General features: G+C 37.0%; 2 protein-coding genes across 2 annotated transcripts in view; both read left to right on the forward strand.

Moving 5' to 3' along the window:
• Nucleotides 1–26,290, forward strand: part of LOC148353277 (partitioning defective 3 homolog B-like) — a 246,345-nt gene that overhangs the window by 25,317 nt on the left and 194,738 nt on the right. Inside the window, exons 4-6 of the mRNA XM_088352348.1 lie at nucleotides 12,762–12,915; nucleotides 16,668–16,765; nucleotides 20,360–20,412. Coding sequence (XP_088208474.1) covers nucleotides 12,762–12,915; nucleotides 16,668–16,765; nucleotides 20,360–20,412 — 305 coding nt within the window. The remainder of the gene's footprint in view (nucleotides 1–12,761; nucleotides 12,916–16,667; nucleotides 16,766–20,359; nucleotides 20,413–26,290) is intronic.
• On the forward strand, nucleotides 1,163–4,910 carry LOC148353278 (uncharacterized). The gene is made up of 3 exons (XM_088353474.1): nucleotides 1,163–1,847; nucleotides 2,647–3,228; nucleotides 4,899–4,910. The coding sequence occupies exons 1-3, from the start codon at nucleotides 1,407–1,409 to the stop codon at nucleotides 4,908–4,910; spliced, it is 1,035 nt and encodes a 344-aa protein (XP_088209600.1). The 5' UTR covers nucleotides 1,163–1,406.

The raw sequence follows: 26,290 nt of genomic DNA on the forward strand, positions 1-26,290 counted from the left end.
AATGTCAACAAAATATTCAAAAAGGTCAAACTTTATTAACAAACAAGCTTTCCACAACTCCATTCACTCCCAAAATAAATAAACAGCCGTTTTATTATTTTCTCTGAGGTAAAGCATTTTCGTGACACATCTTTGAACAACATCGACATATCATTTTATTTTTTGTCCATTTAGTCAACACGCAAAGAAAAAAACGTCTGATACTGTTATTTTAAATGAAACGTTAGTGCAATCGCAATAAAGTGACACTCGTAATGTGCAAAAACAACGAGTGCAAAGCAATAACATAATAACTGTAAAATGTAAAACGTAAACACACAAAAGAAAAACAAAGATCACTCTATAAGCTCCTCATCGACGAATCCCTCGAATTCTTCTTCTGCTGTGTTCTAATTGACCATATCTCAGTGGATGGGCCATCCAACACGTCCGGTGTTTTTGTGCCAGCGCTGTTGCCTTCATACGTATAGTTATCGTACTGACACTTCTGCTTGCCGCTCTTTGTTGAACAACCCACTGTTCAAGTGTCTCCTCTAACTCTGGCCATCTTGCTTTATTGCCACGGAAACTTTGTTGAGTTTTCCTTACTTGGTGGAGCTTATCTTCATCCTTTCTCCACTTCCGTACCATCGATTCATTTAAGTTTAACTCTCTCGCTGCCGCTCTATTGCCGTGTTGTGCTGCGTGACTGATCGCTTTGAGTTTAAACTCGGCGTTGTACGCGTGTCTCTTAACAGGAGCCATTTTCTTATACAAATGCACGTATGAAAGAGAATCTCGCTCTCTCTCTCTCTCTCGCTCTCTCTCTCTCTCAAACGTGACATTCTGAATAATTCTGCGTTTGTTTAAGGTAAATTGTGCTTTACATCTTCACCAGTCATAACCCTGGATTCAGACAAATACTGTATTTGTTGAATATGAATTAAGCAGTTTAATGGGGTAGCCATTTTGCCACTTAGTAAACAAATACAACACGAGCCCCGGCAACTACCAATCGTTTAATATTTCCCAGTATGCACAGCGCGGAAAATGGAGTCGGCGGCTGTTTCTCGTAGTTGCGAGACCGTGCGAATTTAATATTGAGCCATATATAAGGCGCACTGTGTTATAAGGCGCATGGTCAGCTTTTGAAAAAAAACAAGACTTTTAGCAGGGATGTGATTTTTCCGCTAATTCGCGGAATTCCGCTTTTTTTATCTCCAAAAATAAAATTTTAAAATTTCCGGTGTTTTAATTGGTAAAAAAAAACGATTTCGTCTCGACAGCATGCCATTTGAGTGTTTCCGTAACTGAAATGAAACGTACTTGCGATTGGTTGAAGTCTCGTGTTGACCAATAAACGCGCTTGTTATAGGAGTGTGCCATTGTTCATTTCTCACACGTTTTTGCCGGGTGTTTAAAGAAAGATGTCCGTGATCGAACGCAAAGATGCTCCGCGAGCTAAAGAAATTGATAAGATTGTAAAAAACAAGTTTCGATGGGACTGGTTGGAGAAGGAATTATCTACGAATGTTGGAAAGAAGACTGTGACGAATTTGTTCAATGACTTTATTCGGAAGATCGATCGTGCCGGGAAAGCACTTTGCATTTGGTGTCATGATACCATCGACTATGGTGGGAGAGGTTTCAAAGCTCTTGAAAGTCACGCAAAGAGCAAAAAACACGTGAAAGAACTCCAGTCAAGAACGACAAATTATTCCATCGCTGGAAGTTTCGGTGCCCAAACGAAAACTCCAAAACTTTACGGCCTCCATCCCTTATTGACATCACAATCGGAAGCGGTAATAAAGAGACGTGATCCACCCCAACAACCTGTACCAGTTGCTGATAGAGTCGTGAATTTTGAGGTAGGTGGTAAACTTTTCAAATTTATTTGACAGTTTTCCCATTTTTTTCGAAAATATTATAACGTAATAAAAATGGCCATAAATATTTAACAATTACAATAATAGATTTTCATGTGTACATTACACCAACACTTTACTGTAGGGCCTATACTTATTGTACTTTCATTTATCAAATACTTGGATACGCTGCTATTAAAGAAATAAATTATTACATTTAAAATATGATTTAGGAAATTTAAAAATATTATTAAGCCTAATAGTAATCAAAACTATTGTCAGTATTTATATTTTTTAAATTAAGTACTTGTATGATATTCTACCATTGATTTTCTTAATGGCCACGATATTATTATGGTACATAATTTACTTAATATTAATAACATGGTTAATCATTGACACAAACTCAAATGAATGCTGCATGTTTGCACTTTTTAGGTTTCAAGATGTTGAGTGTCTTGATGTATGCAGTTACAGAGATGATCTTAGTCGAATGCATGATTGTGTTTTTATCAGAGCTTGCTGCATGAGGTATTTTATGTTTTTGTTATCCATTATGTATTAAGAATGATTGATTAAATGATTTATTGCATGGTAAATATTATTTCCAATGGTTTGTAGCTAATTTTCAACATTTTTTTGTCACCATAATAAATACTCTGACATGTGAATGTGCATGAAAGTTTAGACTAAATCCTTTTTTATTTACTTTGGTCGCATGACATTTTGGATTATAATTCAAATAATTATTTAAATTATTTAATTGTTTACTGATTATTGTTAAATTTCTTTTATTCTTCAGGCAATGCTGTTGGGAGTGCTGGCCGAAAATTCTCTTCCGTTCACCATGGCCCCAAAGCTCATCACACTGTCAAAGGAACTGGCAAGGGATCCAAAAGCTCTGAATGGACTGTCCATGGATAGAACCAGTGCATCCTACAAAACAAAGTATGGCCTTGCCCATACTATGCTTGATGAGACTTTAACAAACTTAAGATCCTCCCACTTTTCAATGAACATTGATGAGTCCACCAGCAACAATCTACACCGTGTCCTGTGTGTTCTCGTCAGCTATTTCTCCCCGTCGACAAAGTCTGTTGTGGTGGAACATTTAGCATCTTTGAGTGTTGTTAAAGTTGACGGCAAATCTCTCTTTGATGAACTCTCAGCCCTCATGACCAAGAACAATATTCCCTGGAGCAATTTGGTGTCTGTGTTGATGGACTCATGTGCAGTGATGCGGGGTTCCAAATCTGGAGTTGAGACGCGTTTGCGAGAGGGACCAGCACCACATCTCCTTGACATAGATGGGGATACCTGCCACCACATCCACAACGCCTCTAAGCATTTTTGCAAGCCATTTGAGTACAAGATTGAAGGACTAGTTCAATATACATTGAAAATTTATGCTGTTGTCTTGTCTATTTCTTTGTCATCTGAGTGCATTGAAAGTACTTAAAAAAACCCATGAGCTCCGGGGGGGGGCTTCGCCCCACTTTTCCCCCCACCAGGGCACTGCCCTGGTCCTACCTGGTTTTCCCCCCCCCCCCCCCCCCAGCTAGCAATCACCCCCCCCCCCCCGCTAATTTTCAGATAATTTCACTTTGGTCAAATCACATCCCTGTTTTAGGTGCGCCTTATAGTGCGGAAAATACGGTAATTTATATGAGTTCATTCTCTTGTAACCTTTTATGAAACACTTTAGGAAACCCTTTCAACTCACTCCACTTGTCAGAGGTTTGGGGTGTTGGTAACAAGCCTGAAATAGGAAAGTTTTTCCCTTGAGTCATATAATAGCTCTATGCACACGCCAGTAAGTGGTAGTTCAGGCTGTGATTTATATACATTTTTTCATCTTATCAATATTTATCTCACACTGGCTTTGCCGTCAAAGTCTACATATACACCGTATTTTCTCGACTATATTGCGCACCTAAAGGCCTTTATTTTTTTCAAAAGCTGACCATGGGCCATATAATACAGTGTGCCATATATATGAATCAATATTGAGTTGCAAGGTTTCGCACATAAGGCAAGCAGCCGCCGACTAGATTTTAGAGTAGTCCGAGGTTTATGCTGGGAGATATATATACCTGCGTTTCATTTCCTAACCAATGTGTCAGTCATCATTTGAATCGGTCGCTATTGACTAAAGATATTCAGAGGTAAGTGAGGCAGGTCCTTTTTAGCATATACAGGCTCGCATAGGCTAAAGCGGGGGCAAGACAGCCTGCAATTGGCCGAAAAAGATGTGAATCACACGTTAGGTTGCTCTACGGCCTGGAGAAAAAAAACATTCTACTGTAGTCTGTATTTGTAAACAGGAATTATGGGGCTAAACAACAGCTAGCAACAAGCAACTTCCATCAATACAGAGATGCTTTGTAACGGATTTTTTCTATTATTTGTCAGCATTATTGCGTGTTTTGGAGTGTGTAAATATTTAACACTGTTGGATCTACTACACTCAAGGATGTAAGAGGACCATGGTTGCGTATTATTATTGAACGTGATGGCTGCAAAAATTCATACTTTGCTGTTCACACAGTTGCCAGAGAAAAATAAAATAGAAACTAAGAAATAGTTGGCATTTTTTGAATCCCAAGACTTTAACTTTACGAATGATATGTGGAATGACTCATTTGAGTGATTAGTGAGATCGTACAGACACCATGTTTGTACGTGTCTGAGACACGTCTCTGCTTTAAGGGGTGTTTAGGGGTTAAAAGGTTTGACTGAACTATCTGTTTTGTTGACGTTCCCACTGTAGTGCCTTATAGTCCGGTGCGCCTTATGTATAAAAAAGATAGGGCAAAAAAATATTTTGGGGGGTGCATCTTATGTGCCTCATAGTCATGAAAATACGGTACTTTTTTAATTGCTGCTGCCTGTCAGAAGGAAATTATCCTTATGGTTTTTCTTTGGAAATATACTTCGACCCCTCGTACTTTGCTTTCGGTTATCGCTGGTTCACAGCTTTTTCGGATTTTGAATTGAATTAAATTGTCTTTATTGTCATTTATATCAACGTATTCTGTATTGTGTTTCGAGCAGACACTACAGTAAGCACACAACGAATGTTATCTCAGGGGCAGGTTATGGAAGGCTTTATGTGTTGGGTGGGCGTGGCTGTCTGTGCTCCCAACTGTGATAGGCTGGTGTATGCTGTCAGTCAAACAGTGCCATGGGCTCTTGTTCACCTAAACAAATTGGGAACCTTGGCGACAGCTAGTAGCTTTACCGGCTTGTTAAATCAATCAAGTAAATCAGACTCGGAAAGTCAGAAGGGAGCAGATAAATGCTGAACACTATGGGTGCTCTGTGGATTGTTGTCGGGTCCGGAAGGAGACTAAGGCGGAACGAGAGGTTGCTGGTCCAGTGTACTGCTACAGCTAGGCTAACCTCTCTCTTTAATCGCCCCTGCGGAGCCTGTGGTTCACCAATGCTAGATCCATCACCTTTGAAACGGTTGACCTGGAGCAACAACTCTAAAGAAACTGCTACATTCGGAACGGTTGTATGAAGTCGAGGTTACCTGATGCTAGTCGGCAGCCACTTTTTTAATTGATTTTTTTTTTCTGAAAGGAGAAGCCCTCCAATTTTGTTGGACTTTTGCATAATGACCATTAAGACCATTTATTTAACTCCAATTCTGTGTTGTTTTTATTTGTAGATACATACTTGTTATTTTGTTACATTTGTATACTCTTAGTTAGGATGTCATCTTTAACCAAAGGATTACTGTACATTTTCGTTCAAAACTGCAGTCGAAAAATAACTTTTTAAATCACTTTTATATTTAATCTATAATGTCTTTTTGTTTCGCCTGATAAACATATTTAGTCTTGCAAATTTGAAATAATTTCTTCGATATTTTTCTTTCCCTTTTCCACTAACACTTTTATCAGACAATTCCATAACTTTTAATTTTGATTTGCTGTTATATTACTCTGTATTAATAAATGTGTCCTCAGTTTGCAGAGTGCTATAAGGCTACTCATGTAGAACAACACAATATATATAGATATTACATTTTGGTGACATGCATTCCAAAAGCATGTATTTTCATTGTCATGCAAATTCTGCTGCTTGTGGTTTTAATTTTTATCTTCTATAAAGTGATCTCTTTTTCCCACTATTGCTATTTTGTAATGTATTAATACGATCTTTATTGCAATTCAATTACTTCATATTTGTTAATACTGCTCACAAAGACAAAACATTCCTTACAGAATTTAAAATATTCTCTTAAATCCAGTAGATTCACAGATATATATTTTTTATAGCATATTGTCAGCTTGCTAACGTTAAGTGAATAATCGCAAAAGACAAACACACTCCAAGGCTTCTGTCACACACCCGATGTGCGGCTATGCAAACAGTTTCCTGGTCACCTTTGCCGTATTGGCCCTCCATGCGAAGTGGCCTGCCGAAAAGAATAATATTGACATTGGATTAATGAAAACACAATCCTTTATTACATGCTTACACACATTGAAATTCACAGCGAATCATCTGGGTTTTGTGTTTGTTCAAATATTCAATTTATACCTTTTTGGTGTGGCATTCAAATCTTTATGAATTGGTTATTTTTTTTGACCAACAACTTTGTGTCAATTCTGTATCAATTACCATCTATCATATGATGAGTATTTATCATAGGGTAAGCAACCTGCGGCTCAAAAGCGCTGCAGTGTGGCTCCCTAGCCCTTTTTCAGAATTTTTTACTAATTGAATGTTTTAGATCAGGGGATGGTGTAACAATAACCCCTGATCTAAAATCTACATGAGTGCAAGGAAAAAACTCAAAAACCTCAGCATGAGAAAAATGAAAAAACCTTGAGGAGGGACTGCACAAGAGGTAATTCCCCCTTCCAGGATGACCAGGCTGCATTGGATGTTGTAATAACAATTAATGCACTTATATTGTCAACAGGAAATGTAGGTCATCCATAAACTATAGAATAGATAGTGTTTTAAGCCTAGATTTAAACATTTCCACTGAGGTTGCAGCTCGAATCTCATGGGGCAGAGCATTCTACAACACTGGGGCCCGAATGGTAAACCCCCTTGAACCTGCGGTTCTCTTCTGGGCTATTGGGATCACTAGTAGACCAGCATTTTCAGAGCGAAGGCTCCGGACCAGGACATAGGGGTAAAGTGAATTATAATCTCCGCATCGGACTGGGACAGCATAAGGCAAAATTTTGCGAAGATGGAAAAAAAGCTGTTCTAGTAATATACTAAACGTGTGTTTAGAAGGACAGATTGGGGTCAAATGTGAGACCTAAATTTTTTACTGAGTCACCTTTAGTCATCCCTGTCTTATACTCTCAAAGACATGACTTCGACTGATTTTTTTAAGAGGACCTACAGAATGCATTTTAAACCACAACTTTAAGCTTTTTTCATTTTTCATTTATCTAAATTTAGAACATCGGTTGGCTCACCACAAATGACAGTGCTATGTTTTCCAACAAAGCTAAATTTGAAGCAAAAAGCTCTAGTGTTCTGTACAAACATGGAACCATTTTAAATTTTATTTTTATATTTTTTTTGCAGAAATAATTGTTTCGCTGTTTTCATAACATATTCTTTGATTTGACACAGAAGTGTCTTATTTTTATTCTTTTACGTGTAATTTTAATTTTCTTTTTCACCCAAAACAGCAAAAAATACATGGTATGATTTTTTCAACATTTATTTTATTTTTGTTATTTTTCCCTTTTTCTTTTCTTTTTTATATCTACTTTTTCTTTGTTTTATTTTTTCTCTTTTTGTAATTTTTTTCTCTTTTTTCCCTTATGTTCTGGCTTTTTCTCTTTTCACTTTCATCCCGCTTTTTCTTTCTTGTTTTATTTCCTTTTTCTTTTCTCTTTTTCTTTTTGTATATTCATGTTCTTCTCTTTTCCCTTTTTCTTCTTTCTTTTTCTACCTTTTTTCTTTTCCTTTTTCAGGGAAAAAGGAGATCGAAAATAATGTTGTGTTTTGGTCACTTTGAGTCTCCGTAGTTTGTGTTCATACGTGCACTCGTTTTTTGGTTGCACACAACTATACAGGGACATCCAGTGGTCAATTACTACACACTGCACTTTTAAACCAAGTTTGATTATGCTTTGATGAATGGTTTATGAACTCCTGAGCTTTATCATGATTGACAGATGAGTTAATGATATAACTATCCAGTTCTTTGTCATCGTCCTTAACACAACCCACTCTGGGATACTTCATTGCCTTAATAAATCATTACAAAGAATCCATGAGGAGGTGGGCTTCATCATTAAAACAATTTGCACAAACACACCCTCGCACACCCCTATTTCATGCATCCATCAATTATGGGTGGGCCACAGGTGCAATTGTGTTTCCTTCATTAAGAGTTAGGGTCCATGAAGAGGGGTGGCTTCATCATTTATCATACTCATAATTAACTGTTTCCTTTTCACCCTATCAGCTTCTCACTCTGTTTCATTTCAATCACCCTGTTAACCCCTTCTCCCTATCACTTAAAATCAATCTGCCATAGCTTGCTTGATTGGTTCCTTCTTTCTGTCACCTTGTACCCATTGCGCACACACTGTCCCCATCAAGCCCGCATTTGCCTCTATTTCACCATCTCCTCATCGGTTCTTTAATTACCCGCCTCCCAGTTTGCTTCATTCCATTCACACCAGCAATTAACCCCTTTTTACTCTTGCCCCCTCCTGCTTTTTTTCTCCTATGCTCTTACAGATTGCACTTATTTGTCTCCTTCACTTTCTCTTAATGCACCTATTGCCGGTGTCTCTTAATCTCTCAAGCTTTCTGACTCATTCTCCTGTAGAGTAAACGCCTTGACTCAATTAACCCCCCATGGTTATTCCTCAAAGGTCAACATATGTATCAGGACTGGTCACACCAAGATGTGACTTAAACATGATTGAATTCATTAGAAGATAGGGTGAAAGAGACGGTGAGTGAAGTAGGAGACAAGGTGGCAGTAGAGGACCTGGGGAGAAGACCAAAACATGGCCAAATGCCGAAATGATTCAGGAGTTGAGTGCAAAACAATGGCAATTATGTTTTCCCTTAGTAAAATTATATTTCTGCCGTCAGGTCGAAAGCTTCTTCCATCAGAATGAGAGCCTTAAAATAGCACGTTTGTTTGAAGATGAACATTAGTTTTTACCCCTTTTACATAAACACACACGTCTGGGCTGAACAATAATTTACATTTCTGAATGAAATACAGAGGCTGCTGTCATGGAGGACAGTAAAAAAAAATGCCAAACCTTTTTCATTATTCATAATCCAAAAAGTATCCAAACTATTAATTTATTCCAAAAATGGTTGTCAACTTCATAGTTAATTATTTATTGCATATCCACATATTACTGACATTTCTTAAGAAATGACGTCACTGCTCTATTATGCATTTGTTTATTTTTTTAAGTAGTTATATGACCTGCCTGATAGAAGCTGTATTGTTCATCCTGGTGTGTTTTAATCTTTGAAGATCTACTGCAGCAGTCAGGAACATATGGCTCGCGAGCCATATATAACTTTTTTTCATGAGTACATATGGCTCAGAGATAAAATTCCACTCATGCAAATCTCATCTCTAGCATTCCAATTCTGCTAAGCGCAGAGACGAGTCTAGTGCACGCATATCTGATGCAGTGCGAATAAAGTATCTTCATTTGCACTGAAAAAACAAACCCACACACAAAAAAAAACAAAGAAACATAAAACCTACCGCATGTCATCAATGTTCAGGGTGGAGGGTGTTCTAATCAGTGACACCTGACAGAAAGCAATTCCAACTTCAAAAACTACTCAGACATACATTGTTGTGCAGTGAGGTAATTGAAATAGATAAGAAGCTAGCAAGAAAGAGAGAACAGAAAAACCCAAAGCTGTGTAGAATGGTTTTGAATAGGATTGGGTGATCTAGACTAAACCTTTGTGGTAAAGCTAAATTGAATAAAATGAAAAGCCCGTTAAGATACACACAGTATTGATTAATCTGCTCTGCCCAGCAGATAATTTGCTCTGGTTACAAGGGGATCAGACCAAGTGGGGGTACTGACTAGATTTTGCGAGTGTGAAAGTGCCCTGAGATGCCTTCTGTTGAATGTTTAGATCAGCCACATTAGCCTGCGCAGAAGGTGTCCATCTGGACTACATGATTCTCCATAGTGCTGTTCCATATGGCCTTTTGTGGATTACATATACTAGGAAATAGTTTTTTTTTTTTGTAAATGTTGAAACACACACACGTTAGTACACGCACTCCAAGATTACCAGTATTATTTTACAATACAGGGATCTGACCAGTAGACGTGTGCTTAAAATCCTAGAAATGTTGTGTTTTCAAGGATTGAAAAGTGCTTACATTTTGGTTAAAGTACTGTTAATGCTTGAAAAATATCCTATATTTTTTAAGTCTGCTTTAAATGACGTCGAGACTGCTCTCTGGTGGCTCGGCCTTGCCATTGCATTTCTTCTTCGCTAGTGATTAACGGCAGCTGGCACCAGTTTTTATGGTGTTGTCATATGAAGCATCATCGCCCCCTACGGGACAGGTGCATGCTACACCTAAACATGGCATTATAAAATGTGTACTAGTGCAAGGATTAGTTATCTATTATGGACTTTATGGGCCATGTACAAAAAATAGAGGCAGTGTTTCCCAGTTGTATATTCTAATGAGAAAAACTTCCTGCAACTGAAAACGTAACCAACCTAATACTGTCCTTTCTACTCAACACCTATGCGGGGATAGATTTAATACATCTATCAATTATCTGCACCGCTTTTCCTAAGTAGAGTCGTGGAGATGCTGGAGCCGATCCCTGCCATCCTCAGGCAGTTGGCAGGGGACACCCTGAAATGGTTATCAGACAGTCGCAGGGCACACAGAGACAGACAACTCACTCGCTGATTCACTCCTAGGGACAATTTGGGCCGGCCAATTCACCTGACATGCATGTTTTTGGAAAGTGGGAGAAAACCAGAGTGCCTGGAGGAAAGCCACGCAAGCACAGGGAGAACATGCAAACTCCACACAGGAGCATTCGATCTCATGACCTCAGAACTGTGCCGCCGATGCGCTAACAACTCAGCCGCTGTGCCGCAGATTGTACACAGTGGCAATAAAAGGTCTACATATGCTTGAAGTATCAGAAATTGTGAAACTTATTCTACAAAAGTAAGTCCCAGCCCACCTAGATGGTAAGGCGCCCGCTTTGAGACTGGGAGGTCGGTGGTTCGCGCCCCGGCCGAGTCATTCCTAAGACTTAAAAAGTGGTCGGCGGCGCCCTCTGTTGGCTGCGGCTGCATCGGCTCGCTACAACGGGTCAGGTGCAATCGACATTTCGTTCTGTGTACATTGTTACACAGAATGACAATACAAGGAAATTATTATTATTATTATTTATTATTATTTTAACGTTTGCTGTTATTAGCTTAGGATTTAGATACAAGATTGTGTAACATGCTACTTGAGTATACTTTCTTTGTTCACTGAAAGTAATTGAGATAGTTCATCTAAACATTACAATATGATAAATATGTACAGTATATGTACCCAATACAATATACCAAAATATTTTGATTAGGCTATCTATAAAAAACACACTACTGTAGTAACAGTCATATTATTGTTTTTAAAAATGGATGGGAAAAAATAATACCATGTTTTAAAACATAGTTGCATTGACAATATATAAGCTGGCTCATGTAATGCTACATGTCACCGTCATGTGCTCTTCTGGTTTAGAAGTTTAGAAGACTTATTGTCTAGAAATGCACAATTCTGTGTTTGACAGAAGTTGAATAAAAGTGGTTTTAAATAGAGATTATGAGAAATATATGCTGGGATGATTGATTTATTAGAGTCATAGTCATTGTAGTTGCTAAACAGTCCCACTTCCGATTAAACTGTAATAACAACAGAGGGTGCAGGAACTTTAAGATAATTTTAATTAGTTTTAACAGTGGTTTTCTATCGTTAAACAACGTGTCAGTCTGATAAAACCAAGGTTGAACAATTGCTAGATCTTAAGAGTTGAGCACGGCTTATTCCTAAAGAACAATTGTATTTCAGTCTTCATAGTTTATTTTAAATTACTATTAAGTTTACTGGTCAGATCATGTAATTTGGTTTTTACGTAACAAAAATCTAGCATCTGATCATAGCCTACAGACCTTTTCCTGTTTTCTGAATATTTCAAGCATGGCTATCATCCAAATGATATTTTCTTTTTGTTTTCCTTTAGTTGTGTACCATTAGAAATTGTGGTATTTCATACATAAGGGACATACGTCGCAGTGCAGTGACCCTCATCTGTCTGTACTAGCAAAGCGAATGCTCTGGCTTTACTGGCAATCTCTGCTTTCTTTGTTTGTCACCATGATGTATATGGCACAAACACCCAGAGCCACGTATGTACACAAACACAGCTCTATTCAGCTTTTGTGTGGAGGCCCCTAGAACCCGGCGTTGACCAGCCCCGTCCCATGTTAAGCTAAACGCAGACTCAGTGCTATGTTCAATAGATGGGGATTCCACTATATAACAAGGCGAGTGGGAGCTGGATTTTACACACAGAAAGAGGAGAGACACAGATGGAGACAGTTGTTAAGTAGTTCTTACACACACTCTCATTGGAATGCTGGGCTCCTTGGACGTCCTTTATAGTGTCCTCATCCACAAGGTAATGTCAACAGGAGACAATGTTTGGCTCTTCCCTTCTAGCGCTTTGCCAACATGCGTAGCACTTGGTCATATAAAACCATGTGAGAGTTGTACTTATTTGGTCAATTCACATGCTTTATCTTATGAAAAACCCCATACACACAATATTTTCTTTTCACAATTCATAACTTGAAAAAATAATGTTTTATTTATTTTTATTTTTATTTTTTTTCATTCAGTTGATGGCTGTGTATGAGGAACAGGAAGCCCAGGAGAGAGATGCAGCCAACACAAGCCCTGCACCCAGCCATGATTGTTACCAGGCTGAGCTGTCTGTCTTCCAGCCCATCACGGGAGGAGAGATAGAAGTCACTTCATCAGCCCTCAAGTCAAGTGAGTTTTTTGGGGTGAGAATACCCATAAGAAAATAAGAATTTATCATTCGCATTTATTTAAGCGTAACGCAAGGTATTCAAACTGTTTTCACTCTCCAATGGGCCTACCTAAAGTCAAATACTTGAGGATTTTAATTGAAAGTTGTATACATTCCAGCCAAAACTCTTTTCTGAATTAAACAAAGCACAAAAAAATCCTACTAACTAGTCCAGGAGCCTTGATTGGACTATTGTGTGTTACCTTGACCCGAATGAATATGAAGTACCATAGAAAAAATCAAACAAACACAAAAGAACATTGGTATTTTTTCAGTGAAATTGTAAATGTAGATTAAACAATTACAATACTCCAAATGCTATTGGATTAATTATCAATCTGCTGTTAGCTGTGGGGGGGAAAAAAGAAAGTGCAGTAGAATTGGTAAGGGTTTACTTTCTTGTCTATGAGATAAAATGAGTATTCTTTGACAAAATTGCAATTTATGAAGTAAACTAATGGGAAGAATGAAGAAATTGCTTGACAAACTTTGGAACTTGTGCAGATAAAGCAGCTTTTTATAAGAACCTGATACAGGGAAATATCTCAATTTGGCCCCAAAAAGGGACTTTCACTTTTGTTACTAGTGTGATGATATATTTTCATTATATTTTTGACAGTTGTGTTTTGCTGGCCATATTAAAAAATAATTGAATTTGAATTTTTAAACTTTCAAAACTATCCCTTTCAGATGATATTATTGTACTCCATTTTTACTTTATCTTTATGTTACTCTGATTAAGATTAGAGTACTTCCACATTATCAGTAAAAATCTCTCCAAATCTTAAATATGGTGAACTGGACTTGAAGCATTTTTGTTGTAATATAGTGCGCATAGGTTTTGAAATTGTTATAGTTTTATTCTACAGTCTTAAGGTGAATTGTCTGATTCATCAATCATGGCAAAAACATTCAATACTTTTCATCCAAATACAGGGTTCGGGAACCTATAGCTCACAAGCCAGGTATAGCTTTTTTCATGAGTATGTTTGGCTCGCGTACAGGTATGGCTATTTTCATGAACACATCTAGCCCGGATATTAAATTTAACTCGTGCAGATGTGTAATTCCAATTTTGAAAAGTGCAAAGCCGTTTTTAGTACGCACGAAGCCAAAGCAATGCTAAGATTGCAAATGTTCAATACAGTGTATATATAGGGCACAGTCTTAACTACAGATTACAGTCACTGTGTAACATCAATATAACCTGTTTTGGCTGTACTTTGCTGCGGTATCCTTCCTATGGAAACTAAGTAAACAATGTATGTTGACCATTGAGTCACTGATGAAAAGCCACAGAACAAACTGTAAACACCAAAAACGCCAGCAAATCATCAAGAGCAATTTTATTGGGTGAGTGGTAGGGATTGGCAGAGCTACGCATATATAGCACACACATTTCCTTCTCTATTTCGCCCAAAGGTAAATAAGTCGGTATCCTTCTCGTTTTAGTATTTTGTGACAGTTTTCCATAAGAACTTTGCTCACACCTTGTTTTGAAAAACATTTTTTTAGGACAAAAACATGTGCTCTTTTTGTAATAAAGGGTTATACAAATAAATATGACTTGACTTTAAAATCTAACCTTTTTCTATTTGTTCTCTCTTAGTCGGTAAGTCTGCTTTAATGAAAGTATGCCCCCCCCAAGTAAATAAAGCATCGACTTATTTAAAATACTGTTTACCTTTAAAATCTAACGCGTTTTCGATTTGTTCTCTCTGTCTCTCTGTCTCTGTCTCTTTCTCTGTCTTTTTCTGTCGGTAAGTCGGTTTTAATGAAAATGAAAAAAAGTGTCACTACTTTGTGTAGCTTTACTTTTCGCAGGTAGTTTTGATCCCTATGCAAAAAATGAGAGAGCTCTGTATTTTTATATTGATATGGTACACAGGCTGTGGCATTTTTATTATTTTCATTGTGGGTCAAAAAGATTCCCGTTCCCTGTCCTAATGTGTCAATCCAGGTTTAGTTTTCAAATTGAGATCAGTTACCAGTTTTCCAAGTCAAACTTTTGATGACAGCTAAATGGTATACCTTTAACATGTTGCTTTTCCCCATTATCAAATTCCTCTGAAGCTTCTCTAAGAACTGTGGTATTTGAGGATGCTCAACTTGCCTCAGTTACAGAGAGAGTCCAGCTGTTCGATCCAGACACTGTTAAGACAGGAAGTTTAGTCTGTTTCAGTATAGTTGCCTGGCAGGAGAGATTAGAGGTAATGTGTGGTTGTCATGGAAGATTAGAGGTAACAGCGCTCTGGAGACTATTACTGTCAGTGTGAGAAGGTCAGCGTTAGGCCTCTTTCTACTCCTCATAATATAGTGCAACCTTTTTCTTCAAGACACTTTCACACCTTCTTGTCTCCTTAAAATGTTCTGTTTTTTAGTTGTTAATTTTTAGTGTTTTTGTTGTTTTCTATGACAAAATAAAACATCTTAGAAAGTCCCAGAACATAATTGCATATGACGTTTTATTCCTTGTTTGCTACCTATTTGTTTTTATGACACTAGATGTCTTATCAAATTAGCTATGCTTTTATTCCAATTCCCTGTCTGGCTGCAGCCAACTTGAGCTGAGTTTTATGCCTCTTTTGTCCTCCTCCATTATATGTCTTTCATTGCCATTCAGTCCCAAGATGCATTGATTATGGCATTGATGTAATCCTTACCCCCAGACAGTCTTAAGAGCACCAAGGGTCCTTTTTGTCACGATCAATACATGACCCTACAAATATCATTTGTCATTTGTTCACTCATACAGGGGCCCTTCATCTGAACCTTTCCCATCCAATTCCCAATGGAACCACCAAGCTCATACAACCTCTGTCTTATTACAGATACACTATATACATTGATCATGATAAAGAACTCAACATGTGCACAGATTGTAAAATAGAATATCTATTTCTACTCTTATTTTGCCAGGCTCTGGTAGTAATGTTCAACAGGAGGAGTGTTTCATTCGTCCCCTTCTATTTAATGATTATTTTATGCAGCTCCCTGATGAAATGTGCTGCAGGAGACACAATCTTACGTTACCGGTATGCCTTTAAATATTTGCAAGTCTCACCAACCATTTAGAGCACTGAGTACAAGAAAGATGAGGCATAGTATGAAAAAAAATGATCCTTTTTGTTTGTTGAGTACAATTTGAATCAATTGTTAACAAACAATTTCCAGAGCCTACTCATTTTTTTTCTGCTACAATGTATCTAGAGGATATTTATTTAGTCACTGCTATAATTTAACCGTCCTAAATGTGATTTATGTGCCAACTTATGCTTTTTGAAAGCTGGCACTTTTCCTATCCAGAATGTCCCAAAGTTTGTATCTACTTTCAGCCACTGTTATATTGATTACAATAATAAAACCATGTAGTGTATTTCATTTTTGTAATGTTTGCTGATTACACAGTTTTTAATGGAATTTACAGAGATTTCATGACAATGCAATTTTTTATGGTACACATAGCAGGCTTGCCTTATTGCAACAATTAGCTTTCTGGTTTAGGTATTGGTTAACAATTATGTGCATTAGCCTTTATTACACAAATGATTATTTTTTGGGGAAGTCAGGTCACATTGTCGTACTGTGACCAATGTTTAAATCGGACTAAAAACTTTCATTATTTATCAAAACATTTATTCTGAAGTGTCCAAATTCTTGAAAAATCCGGAGACTCTTGTAACATATTTCCTTTTTTTTTTTTTTTTAACAGACACCCCTTTGCTTGTGAGAAGCAGCAGTGATTCCGCTCTTGGTGTTCAGTCAGGAGAGCTTGATTCTTCCCGCCATGAAGCTTCGCCCCCTGTGATGGTACGACACAGTTGTCCTTGGCACAAAAATATTTTTAGCTTAAAAAACTACAGGGTTCATATGGGTACTTGAAAACCTTGAAAATGCTAGAATATTAAGGTTGTGATTTCAAGGATTTAAAAGTGCTTGAATTTAAAGTGTCATGCTTGTAACTACTCAAAAATGTTGCTAACTTCCTAAAGAATAGAATATTGTTACAAAATGGGTTAACATATTGTGACAACGAAATTGGGCTACAGGTAACTACAGAGGTGTCAAATTTTACAGACTGTCAGCAATCTGTATGGCTGTAACAATGAATCAACATTGAAATTGATAAGAGGTTTGGGTAGCTTTTGGATTAAACATATTGAAAAGTCAAAAGCTTTTGTAAAGGTATTTAGGATTCATGGGGACGCCACTATTCTGTGTTCTGAGGATTTTAATCTCACATGGATGCAGCAAATGCCTTATTTGTGTCTTTTCTGCAACTCACACTGGCATCTGTCAAAATGATATTCAATTCTAATTATTTAACCATAAGATTGACATATCGCATTTTGTGTTAAGTGCGTATATTGAACCATTCCGTCTTTGGTCAAATCTTAGTAGAGGATCCAAACCGTGTTAACTGTCAGGCAAGCACCTCGTCGTATAATGCCTACACAAATTTCTTTAGGCCACAAACCCAAAAAAATCTGTCATTCTTGATTCAGGAATTTTCACGTGTGGTTAGTGAGGGGAAATGGATTTCTGCATCATAGCGGGGCATTCAGTGTGCTGGGAAGCACAATAACCTTGATGACTGTAAAAGAGAGAACTAAGCAAGGGGAGGGTGCTCGGCTCGCGCGAGGACCCAAATGGATTTTAGCTTATCCCCTCTTATAGAACAGCCTCAGCTCAGGGATGTTGCTGGATGGCCTGCATCAATTCTTGCTCTGCTGCCAAAGTCTCCCTAAGGAAAGATAAAAACAAGAGTCTCTTGTCTCTTGATTTGCACATTATGTATATGTTGTAGCTTTGCTCATCATGTAGAAGTTATATTTTTTCCCAGTATGTAAAGAAGACTCATACTATAAGAAACAAGAGCTTCAAGCTGACAGTTCAATGCCATCCTGTGGAATCTTTCAGGAAAAAAAGCTAGTAAACTAAAAACCAAGATTTACCAAGGATAGATACAATCCTGGTTAGAGGTAAGATCTTGGGCCTGGGCATGAAATATGAATCATCAAGTCATGCCGGGCCGTGCTTCTCTTTTGCCGAAGGATCTGCACAGCATGCACTTACTTTACTCAAGTAATTTTGGACGACTACTTTTCACTCGAGTAATATTATTTTAAAGTAAAAGTACTTTTACATAGACACGCACTTGATTTTAGTGATCAAGCTCAGAGTTAACCCGGAACTGCACCTCGGCACTTAGGTGCTGAACGTACTTAAGCTTCGGGTTTACTTCAGGTTCGGGCCTTCAAATCAAGTTAATCTGATGGGTTTGAGCTGGTTCGGGCTTTTATACCAGCGAGTCGTGTTGGAATTTTTAGGCTCGATCTTACCTCTAATCCCGCTTGCTTTTAGAACTCTTTCGCTAAGTGTGTGGCCCAGTGGCAGGCTAGTTTACAATGTGTTAATCAGACTGCGATTATTTGCTCTTGCTCAGAATACTACTGGGTATATCAGTCTGTGGTCATCCTCAAAGCTTTCAGATCTTCAGGGCAATGAAATGTAACTAACATAGCTTACACATTTTTTAGGGGAGCGGGGGTGCAGGGTGCATTTTTCCTGTGGGATTTAAAAAGGAAAAAATGCTTGCAAATTGCAATACATTAGCCATGCGTTTTTTGATAACTGTATCTATCACGGGAGTCAGACATCGTTCTAGATCTTTTAAATTATGGTTGCTACTGAAAATAAATCATCTCAAGCAATTCATGGTTAACAACATTTTTGTCATATTATTCAGTACTTTAAGTGCCATTCCGGTTGGCTGGTTCAAGTATGTGAATTGCAACACAATGTGTTCCTTTTCATTTATTCCTAAATGTGTAGTGTTTTGTGTGGTACACATTTATGATTTTATGAGATTAATACAAATCATGTGGCACTCCTGTTCATTGACATTTTAAAAATTACTGTTTGGTGGACCCTTGGTAATTACTTCTGAGAGCAATCTCTCGTTTTAATGCGACATACAATTACGGACTGATAGACTTTCCAATTAATGCAGCATTTCAGCTGTTGCTAATATGATGAAGGTGTTAGGATAATGAATGTTACCTGCCACTCTGACAGTAATTATTCTAATATGACAGCGTCTGCATCTTGGCCGGGCTAATTGTTTCTCAAGTCACTAAAGCCAGAGCATATGTAAGAGTGATGTAATCTGTCAATCATTGTCAATGCAACTATGGAGTCCTGGGCTCTTTTAACTATTCATTTTTGGCATCAGTCCGATGTCTTATTTTTGCGTGAAAAAAGTAATCCCTCAGTTATTGCTGTCAATGGGACACCTGTCTATACGTAAATTAGCGTCGCACTTTCGTAAAAGCCGCTTTAGTCGCCAACCAGACCCTATAACAATCCATTAAGTACCCACTGGTGATCACCATTCCTTTGCTCTTCTGACTTTCGACAGAGTTCGATTTAATGCAACATGCCGCTAAAAGGTAGCTGTTGCCATGCATCCCAGTTTGTTTTGGTAGGACACATGTGTGCCCGCCCAACTGTGTGACTTACAGCTTACACAAGCCTATCACAGTCATGCACACCGACAGTCACGTCCACCCAACACACAAAGCTTTCCCTAACCTGCCCTTGTAATAAGATTTGCTGTGTGATCTCTGCTCAGAACACACTGCACGATTCGTTGGTATAAATGACAATAAATACAATTAAATTCAATTCAAAATCCGCCAAGCAGTGAATTAGCGATAACCAAAGCGCAAAGTAGCCCAGGGTCTCTGTCCATTTGGATTTTAACTCGATTAAACAATCTTAGGGAAATGTGCAAGTTGAGGCAAATCATAAGAAAGAAATCATAAATTGTATAAATTTGTAGTCGGACTTAACTTAAAACAATTGCCGATGTCTTCTAAGTTATGAGTCTTCTCCCTGTGTGTCTGTCACCTTCTGGGCATGGTATTCTTTTTACAAGCAGGAAACACTGCAATGGATAAAACGTATTTTACATTATTTCAATGTCCAAATATTTTTTAATATATGTTCTTTATATAGTATGCATTGTCAGTTATTTAATATGTGTTTTTGATTGTTTGACATTTTGCTTTATTGTGTTTGTGTTCCTCTCTCAATAGAAATGTAGCACTGTTTACACATATTATGTATCCTCTGCAAAAGACCACTATTGCTGATGTTAATAAAGTTGTGAGTGTTCATTCACAACTTTGTGTTGTCTGTATTATTGCACCACTTTGTGGGCAACACATCGTTTCTACAAGTAGGAAACTCTGTAATGGATACAATCTATTTTACATAATTGTAATGTACAAATATTTGTTATTTATGTGGTTTAGGTGATATGCATTGTCAGTAATTCCATATGTGGTTTTTGATTATTTGACATTTTGGTAAATTGCGTTTGTGTTCCTCTTTCAATAGGCCCCTAGTCCAGCAGTTGCGAGACCCCAAGTCACATATGCTTTGAAAGAAAGGTCAGTACTTTTACACACAGTCTATTCTGAGTGCATCGTTGAATTTCAAGCAAACAAACTGGTCCGGTATTTTTTGTAAAAAGAAAATCAACTTCCATTCTAGGATCACTTTTGCAATAAAGTAATTTATAGTGCATGGGTCGCATATAGGTTTGCCTATTTGTCGGTGTACATATTTATGATTTTGTGTCCTATTTAGCTATGTTCATTCATCATTAAATGTAGATCAAGGCCTTCAAACCAACAGTTAGTAGCCTCACCATCATTAGCCCACTACAAAAGAGCAAAACAAGGTCATATGCAGACACAACCAGGCACACACAGATGGAAAATTTACCACAAGAGGCATTCAGTATTACCGGCTCCAAACACAAAATTGAGAAGCCCTCATTAGTAATCAAATGTGTAAAGTTGCTTTGCAGACATTAGTAAAAAATACCCTGTCCATCCCTTCATCCTACTGAGGATGTCTGTTTTTTTTGGTTTATTCGATATTTATAAACTTCTCTGCAGTTGTAGTCATCTGATTCAGTCAGGAATTGGTATGCTAATTTAAAAATATTACGCACACTCAGACACACACTCTCAACAAGACAAATCTCAGCATGAAGTACAATTTAAATGATTTAGTGGTTTCTGTGCTTGTCAGTGAAACGAGCCTTGAAATTGTAAAAATTCAGAAACTATGAACCCGGACTATGGCTATAAATATTAGAGCCGTAAAATGTTTTTAAATCAATGGTTATGTGTTCGTGTTTGAATCATTGGTGTTGACGTCGCCAGAATACATGTTTGCATATCTTTGCATCACCTACTGTAAGTACAGTAATAGCCTATCATAATTTCAATCGCAGAACCTAGAAGATAGTGACGTTACATTTGAATAAAACCGTCATTTTCATCTAGAGGATGAGATTTACTGCAAATTGTTTTTTTGAATGGCTTTGAAAGTGCCACATATATCTTGCCCTGGAGCTGCTCTTGGAAAAAACAGGAGGTGAAGGTCTGGAGTGCATTATAAAAACTCAATTTAAACTGAATTTTTAGATTTTATAGGTTATCACATCTGTCAATCTTTGGAAAAAGTGATCCAGCCATTTGTGGAGTTTTTGCGGTGGGAACAAAAAAAAAGATTCCCACAGCTCCCCACAAAAAATATTGTTCAATTAAGATTCCAAAGATTTTTTTAGTTGCAAGGATTATTTTATTTTATGATTTTACTGTGCTTCAATCTATTTTACTTTAGTAAAACTGATGTTAGTGTTTGGATATTACTGTCGTTTTAACTTTTTGGGGGGAATTGACAATATAGAAATTCTATAGCATTCTATTTTTTTTAAATGTCAAATATTTTTGCACATTTCATTAATTTTGGCTATTTGGTATTTTATCATCTAGCCATTTTAAGGTTTGTTTTGTTATTTTATTCCATCCATCCATTCTCTGCTTATCCTCAGTGTTATTATGTTATTTTACCTGAAATTCCATTTAAAATGTAGTAAAATACAGAGTTTGTAAGGGTGCTTCAAATCCATGGAAATGCTTGCATTTTAACCCCTTAACATTCCTGTACAAGTTGCTTAAATCTCTATCCAAGACATACCCAAAGTAAATTGACTGCTGTCCTTGAACCATTTAGAGAAAATGAACGGTTTTGGTCTCTTTTGAAATGTAATACACTGAAGTTTTGTCCATAACTGAGACAATCTCTGCAAGTGCTACTAACATTGAGTAATCTGAGTTAGAACACAGAGAAATAGAAGGTTTTTACTCTCACCTGATTTTTTTTAGCTATTAAAAGCCTGCAGATGAGTGTAGCATGTTCACCTTAACTAGAAAACAGGCGAGACAAGCCTTACCTGCTACCTTGTCAAAATTGATCACAATCTGAAAAACCAAAACATAAACATTGTATTTTGCACAGTTTTCTAAGGGAAGGTTTAGGCCTTTCCAAAAGTGGCCATTTGGAGACGAATATTTTATTACACGAAAACGTTTGCAAATTTTTTATTTTACTTCGGCCATTTTTTTAGACATTGTAAAACAGTTGTAAATGTTTGAATTCGCCTTTAGAATTCGTATCAATAATTGTGCACACTCGTGTGTAAGATTGGTGCGTAAAAGTGAATCACGGATTGCCTTGCACACGTTATTTTTGGGTCTGATTTAAATACAGCCCTGGAAAGTTGAATAAAATTATGTTAATATTTTAATTGGCTAATCAATGTGAAAATTATCATTGACTTTGGTTACTCCTGGCTAAAGATATCTGGACCTATTGGAGGCAATATCCGTTTTATCAAACATGCTTGTATAGGATAATGCTAGCTGTGAAGTGTAAAAAAAAAGCCTGTTGTTGTTCAGAAAAGGTGTTAATCAAAAAGGGAGAAGGTACCAACCTTATTGTGAATAATTTTACAAGTCTGTTTATCTTGTTTCAGACTGATTGTGGATTTTTCTGATGGGTATATTTTGAAATGGTCATCATATTTTGAATCCCAAGAGTTTAGGCTTTCCGATGATATGTGGCATGACTTATTTTAGTGATTGGTGACATTGTACGGACTAGGAATTGACCGATATAGGTTTTTCAGGGACAATACCAATTATAAGTATTGAGATGAGGCGGATAATCGATATTTGGAGCCGATATTCATTTGCTGTAAAAGTTTAAAAATTGGAATAAGACATTTTTAATAATGCAAAAAGAAACAAGGAATATTTGTTAAAATTCAACTAAAATTTCAGAGCTGTCTGAATCCCTTTGAATTAATAAGACAACACAACTAACACTAATACTCTACAGTTGCAGGAAATAAAATAATGCTTAGCAGCAATTCGTATAAAGGTACATAAATAGCTCCCTGATTTTTTTTCAATGAATAAATGAAAACAAATGTCAATACAACCTACACGACTTATTTTACCTTACAACAAAAAGTGGAAAAAGCATTGAAAATTTTAACAGAGCTCGCGAATTGAAAAGTGTAGGCCCTCCTGATTTAGAACCACATTGACGAATTATTGTCATAAAAGCTAAGTAATTAGTCTTGGCCACAAAAAAGGTGTATGGACCTTGAAAAAAAGTAAAATCTCAATTAAAATGAGAATAATCTGGTTATTGGAAAGGATTTTGTGTGATTATTAAGATTCGACCTAGAAATGACTGATGTTGCTGATCTTTGATTAGTAAGAGCTCCTACATTAGTTGAAAAAAAGAATTCTAAATATAAAAATAAGAAAAACATGTCTTTAAATAAGCATAATTTTCTGGCAATTTGGTAACATTTTTAGTTTAAATCCATAAACATCCTGGCTATACTTTGAATTTACAGTAGTCACAGACAAAACACTCAATGCTAAATAGATTAGTTAACTAAATCAGCCAAATCATAATCCATAGATGGTTCATTATTTAATTTGCTGCTAACTACATTTTGTCATCCATGTTGACATTAAAAATGACCCAAATACCTTCTGGGTAAATGGTAGAAAGCACATGAGGCTACTGATTTGGTATTTTTGTTGCAGTGTTTGAGAGTACAAACACTAACACACCCATTTGTGCTATCCAAGTCTGCATGAGCCGCTTGGAGCTTTCTGATTGCCTATTTTTCAGTTTTATGTCATAGTGACGTTTTTTGAGCAGATCACGGAGGATAAATTACTTTAATACCCCCCTCACTATCACAGACTTGAGGCTCAGGGCAATCGTTGGTTCCATCAAAGATTGAGCATTTGTCAATTTTTCATACAAAGGAAGAGGGACATACTTAAATGTGTCCAGTTTATTGGTAGCTCCAAGTTAAACCCCGTTTAAGGGTCTAATGTAAGAAAGCTTTTGCGTTATTATTTATCAGGTAATGTGTCCTATCTCTCTATTACTAACAGCCCAACATAAGCTGTTGGATCTGCCCATTAACTTGACAAAAGATGCATTGAAATGTCTCCAAAAGCTTGAGCACACCTGGGAATCCAGTAATGTGCCTGCCAATGAGGTAGAGAAGTCGGAATATTCATATTAAATGTAAATTATTCAATTTTTTTTGTCTTTTTTGTGTATTTGCATATATTATCATTTTGCATGTTATTAACATTTTTCCTTCTTTGCATTCACTGCACTCTCCTTTTTTGTACGTTGCTCTTTGAAGATAGGCTCGTAAAAATGTGGCACTGCAAAAAGAAGAGGATCCATTCAATCCTATTGAAAATAGATGCCAGGATGAAAATTCCTTTTTTTGTAATATGCATCCTTTTGGGGTAATTCATTCCCTCTTTTGTCAGTCATTCATATCAAGCATCGGTGAAGTGGCAGGTGGAGAACACCTGCTCCATTCATCTGTCTCTGTGTGGCCTATAAAGTCTATTGAACTTTTCTTTCTACATTGGTTCCATCCCTCTTTTTACAGCCAACTGCTCCATCTATTCACACCACTTGAGTTTTTTTGTTAAACATCCCAAGAACTGAAACGGAAATGTAAATGGATCCCCAAGTACTTGATTCATTTTCCCCCCTTTTTGCCATAGGTTTGAACCAAAGCGACAAGAGATGCGAGGCAGGGTGGATGGAGTCTCTTTTCTACTTCACTCACTCATATTAATACTATTCATTAACTTGGTCTAATTATTTTGCTGAGCTGCCTTCAATTCACTTGATTTAGCTTAGAGGGCATTCTTGCTTTTTTTTTCTTCCCTTTCTTTTTTTCTGTTTTTCTATCAGTTTCTTCCTCACCCTTCTTATTCATTTTGTCACTTTAGTTTTTGAAATAGGAATTAGGCTATAGAACCCGCTAGTTCAACGTTTTGGTAAAAAGTAATGTATAAAGTAAATTTTAGGGCCTCAGCAAACAATTAATTGGAAGAATCTATTATTTCTTATTATAATCAGTTAATTGGAAAACCTAAAACTGTTAAAGATGCTGTCCAGTACTTGAACCTTTGCTATTCTCAGGCTGCTCATTCCTCAAGTACAAATACATTTTTTGTCATCTTTTGGAGGGTTTGGGTTGGCGTTTGGACTGTATTTGAAACGGGCCTTTTCTTACTATTACCATTTTAAGGCTACACTAACAAAAACACGGGGGACGGGCATGTCTGAACTATAAATCGCAGAAAAAACACTTCCGCTTTATAAGTCCTTTATAAGTGACTTTATAATCCGGTGCGCCGTATAGACTGGAAATACAGTTAATCAAATCAGAAATGCATAAACACAACTGAATGCTTCCCTATTCAGTAACAATTTATGAATGAATCATTTCGTTTTGATTGAGAACCTGAATTCCCAATATTTATGTTCTCTCAAATACATGTTTTATGAATTATGTGTCCGCGCTGTTAATGTGTTGTAAGGTTTTTTAGCCTGAAATCTGACTCAGACACTTCACATGTCTTGTCTTAACCCTTACAGTTGGAGCACGTCATGAAACCGGTGAAATTATTGAGCCGAGCGACGAGTATAGTCCACATATTAATTTATTCAGCCTAATCAAAGAGTTGAACAGGGTCTCTCTGCAGTGCCAAATAAATTACAATTTTGTGTAGGAGACGAGGGGGTTCCAGGGATTTCCCATGTTAAAATGCTTACAACTTAGTGTTGTATTTTTAAGAATTGAAAGGGCTTGAATATTGGGTGACATGCTTGTAAATGCTTCATATTGTCGCCATGTTTCTCAACAAGTATAAAAAAAAAATTACAATTAGGCATTGCATTTTTTCCCACGGGGCGTGCATCTTTTACGTCAGGCGTACAACCTACAAAATGTCTCCGCCCGGGTGGCCAACAACTTTTTCAAGGAAAAAAAAGAAAACTAAAGTTTTTTTTTTTCAAATCAAACAATTGCTTTATTCCGATTTCGAAATCTTAGTTCGGTTTGGA

Source organism: Urocampus carinirostris, chromosome 14 (assembly GCF_059441175.1).
Source record: "Urocampus carinirostris isolate Australia breed hairy pipefish chromosome 14, RoL_Ucar_1.0, whole genome shotgun sequence".
NCBI lineage: Eukaryota > Metazoa > Chordata > Actinopteri > Syngnathiformes > Syngnathidae > Urocampus > Urocampus carinirostris.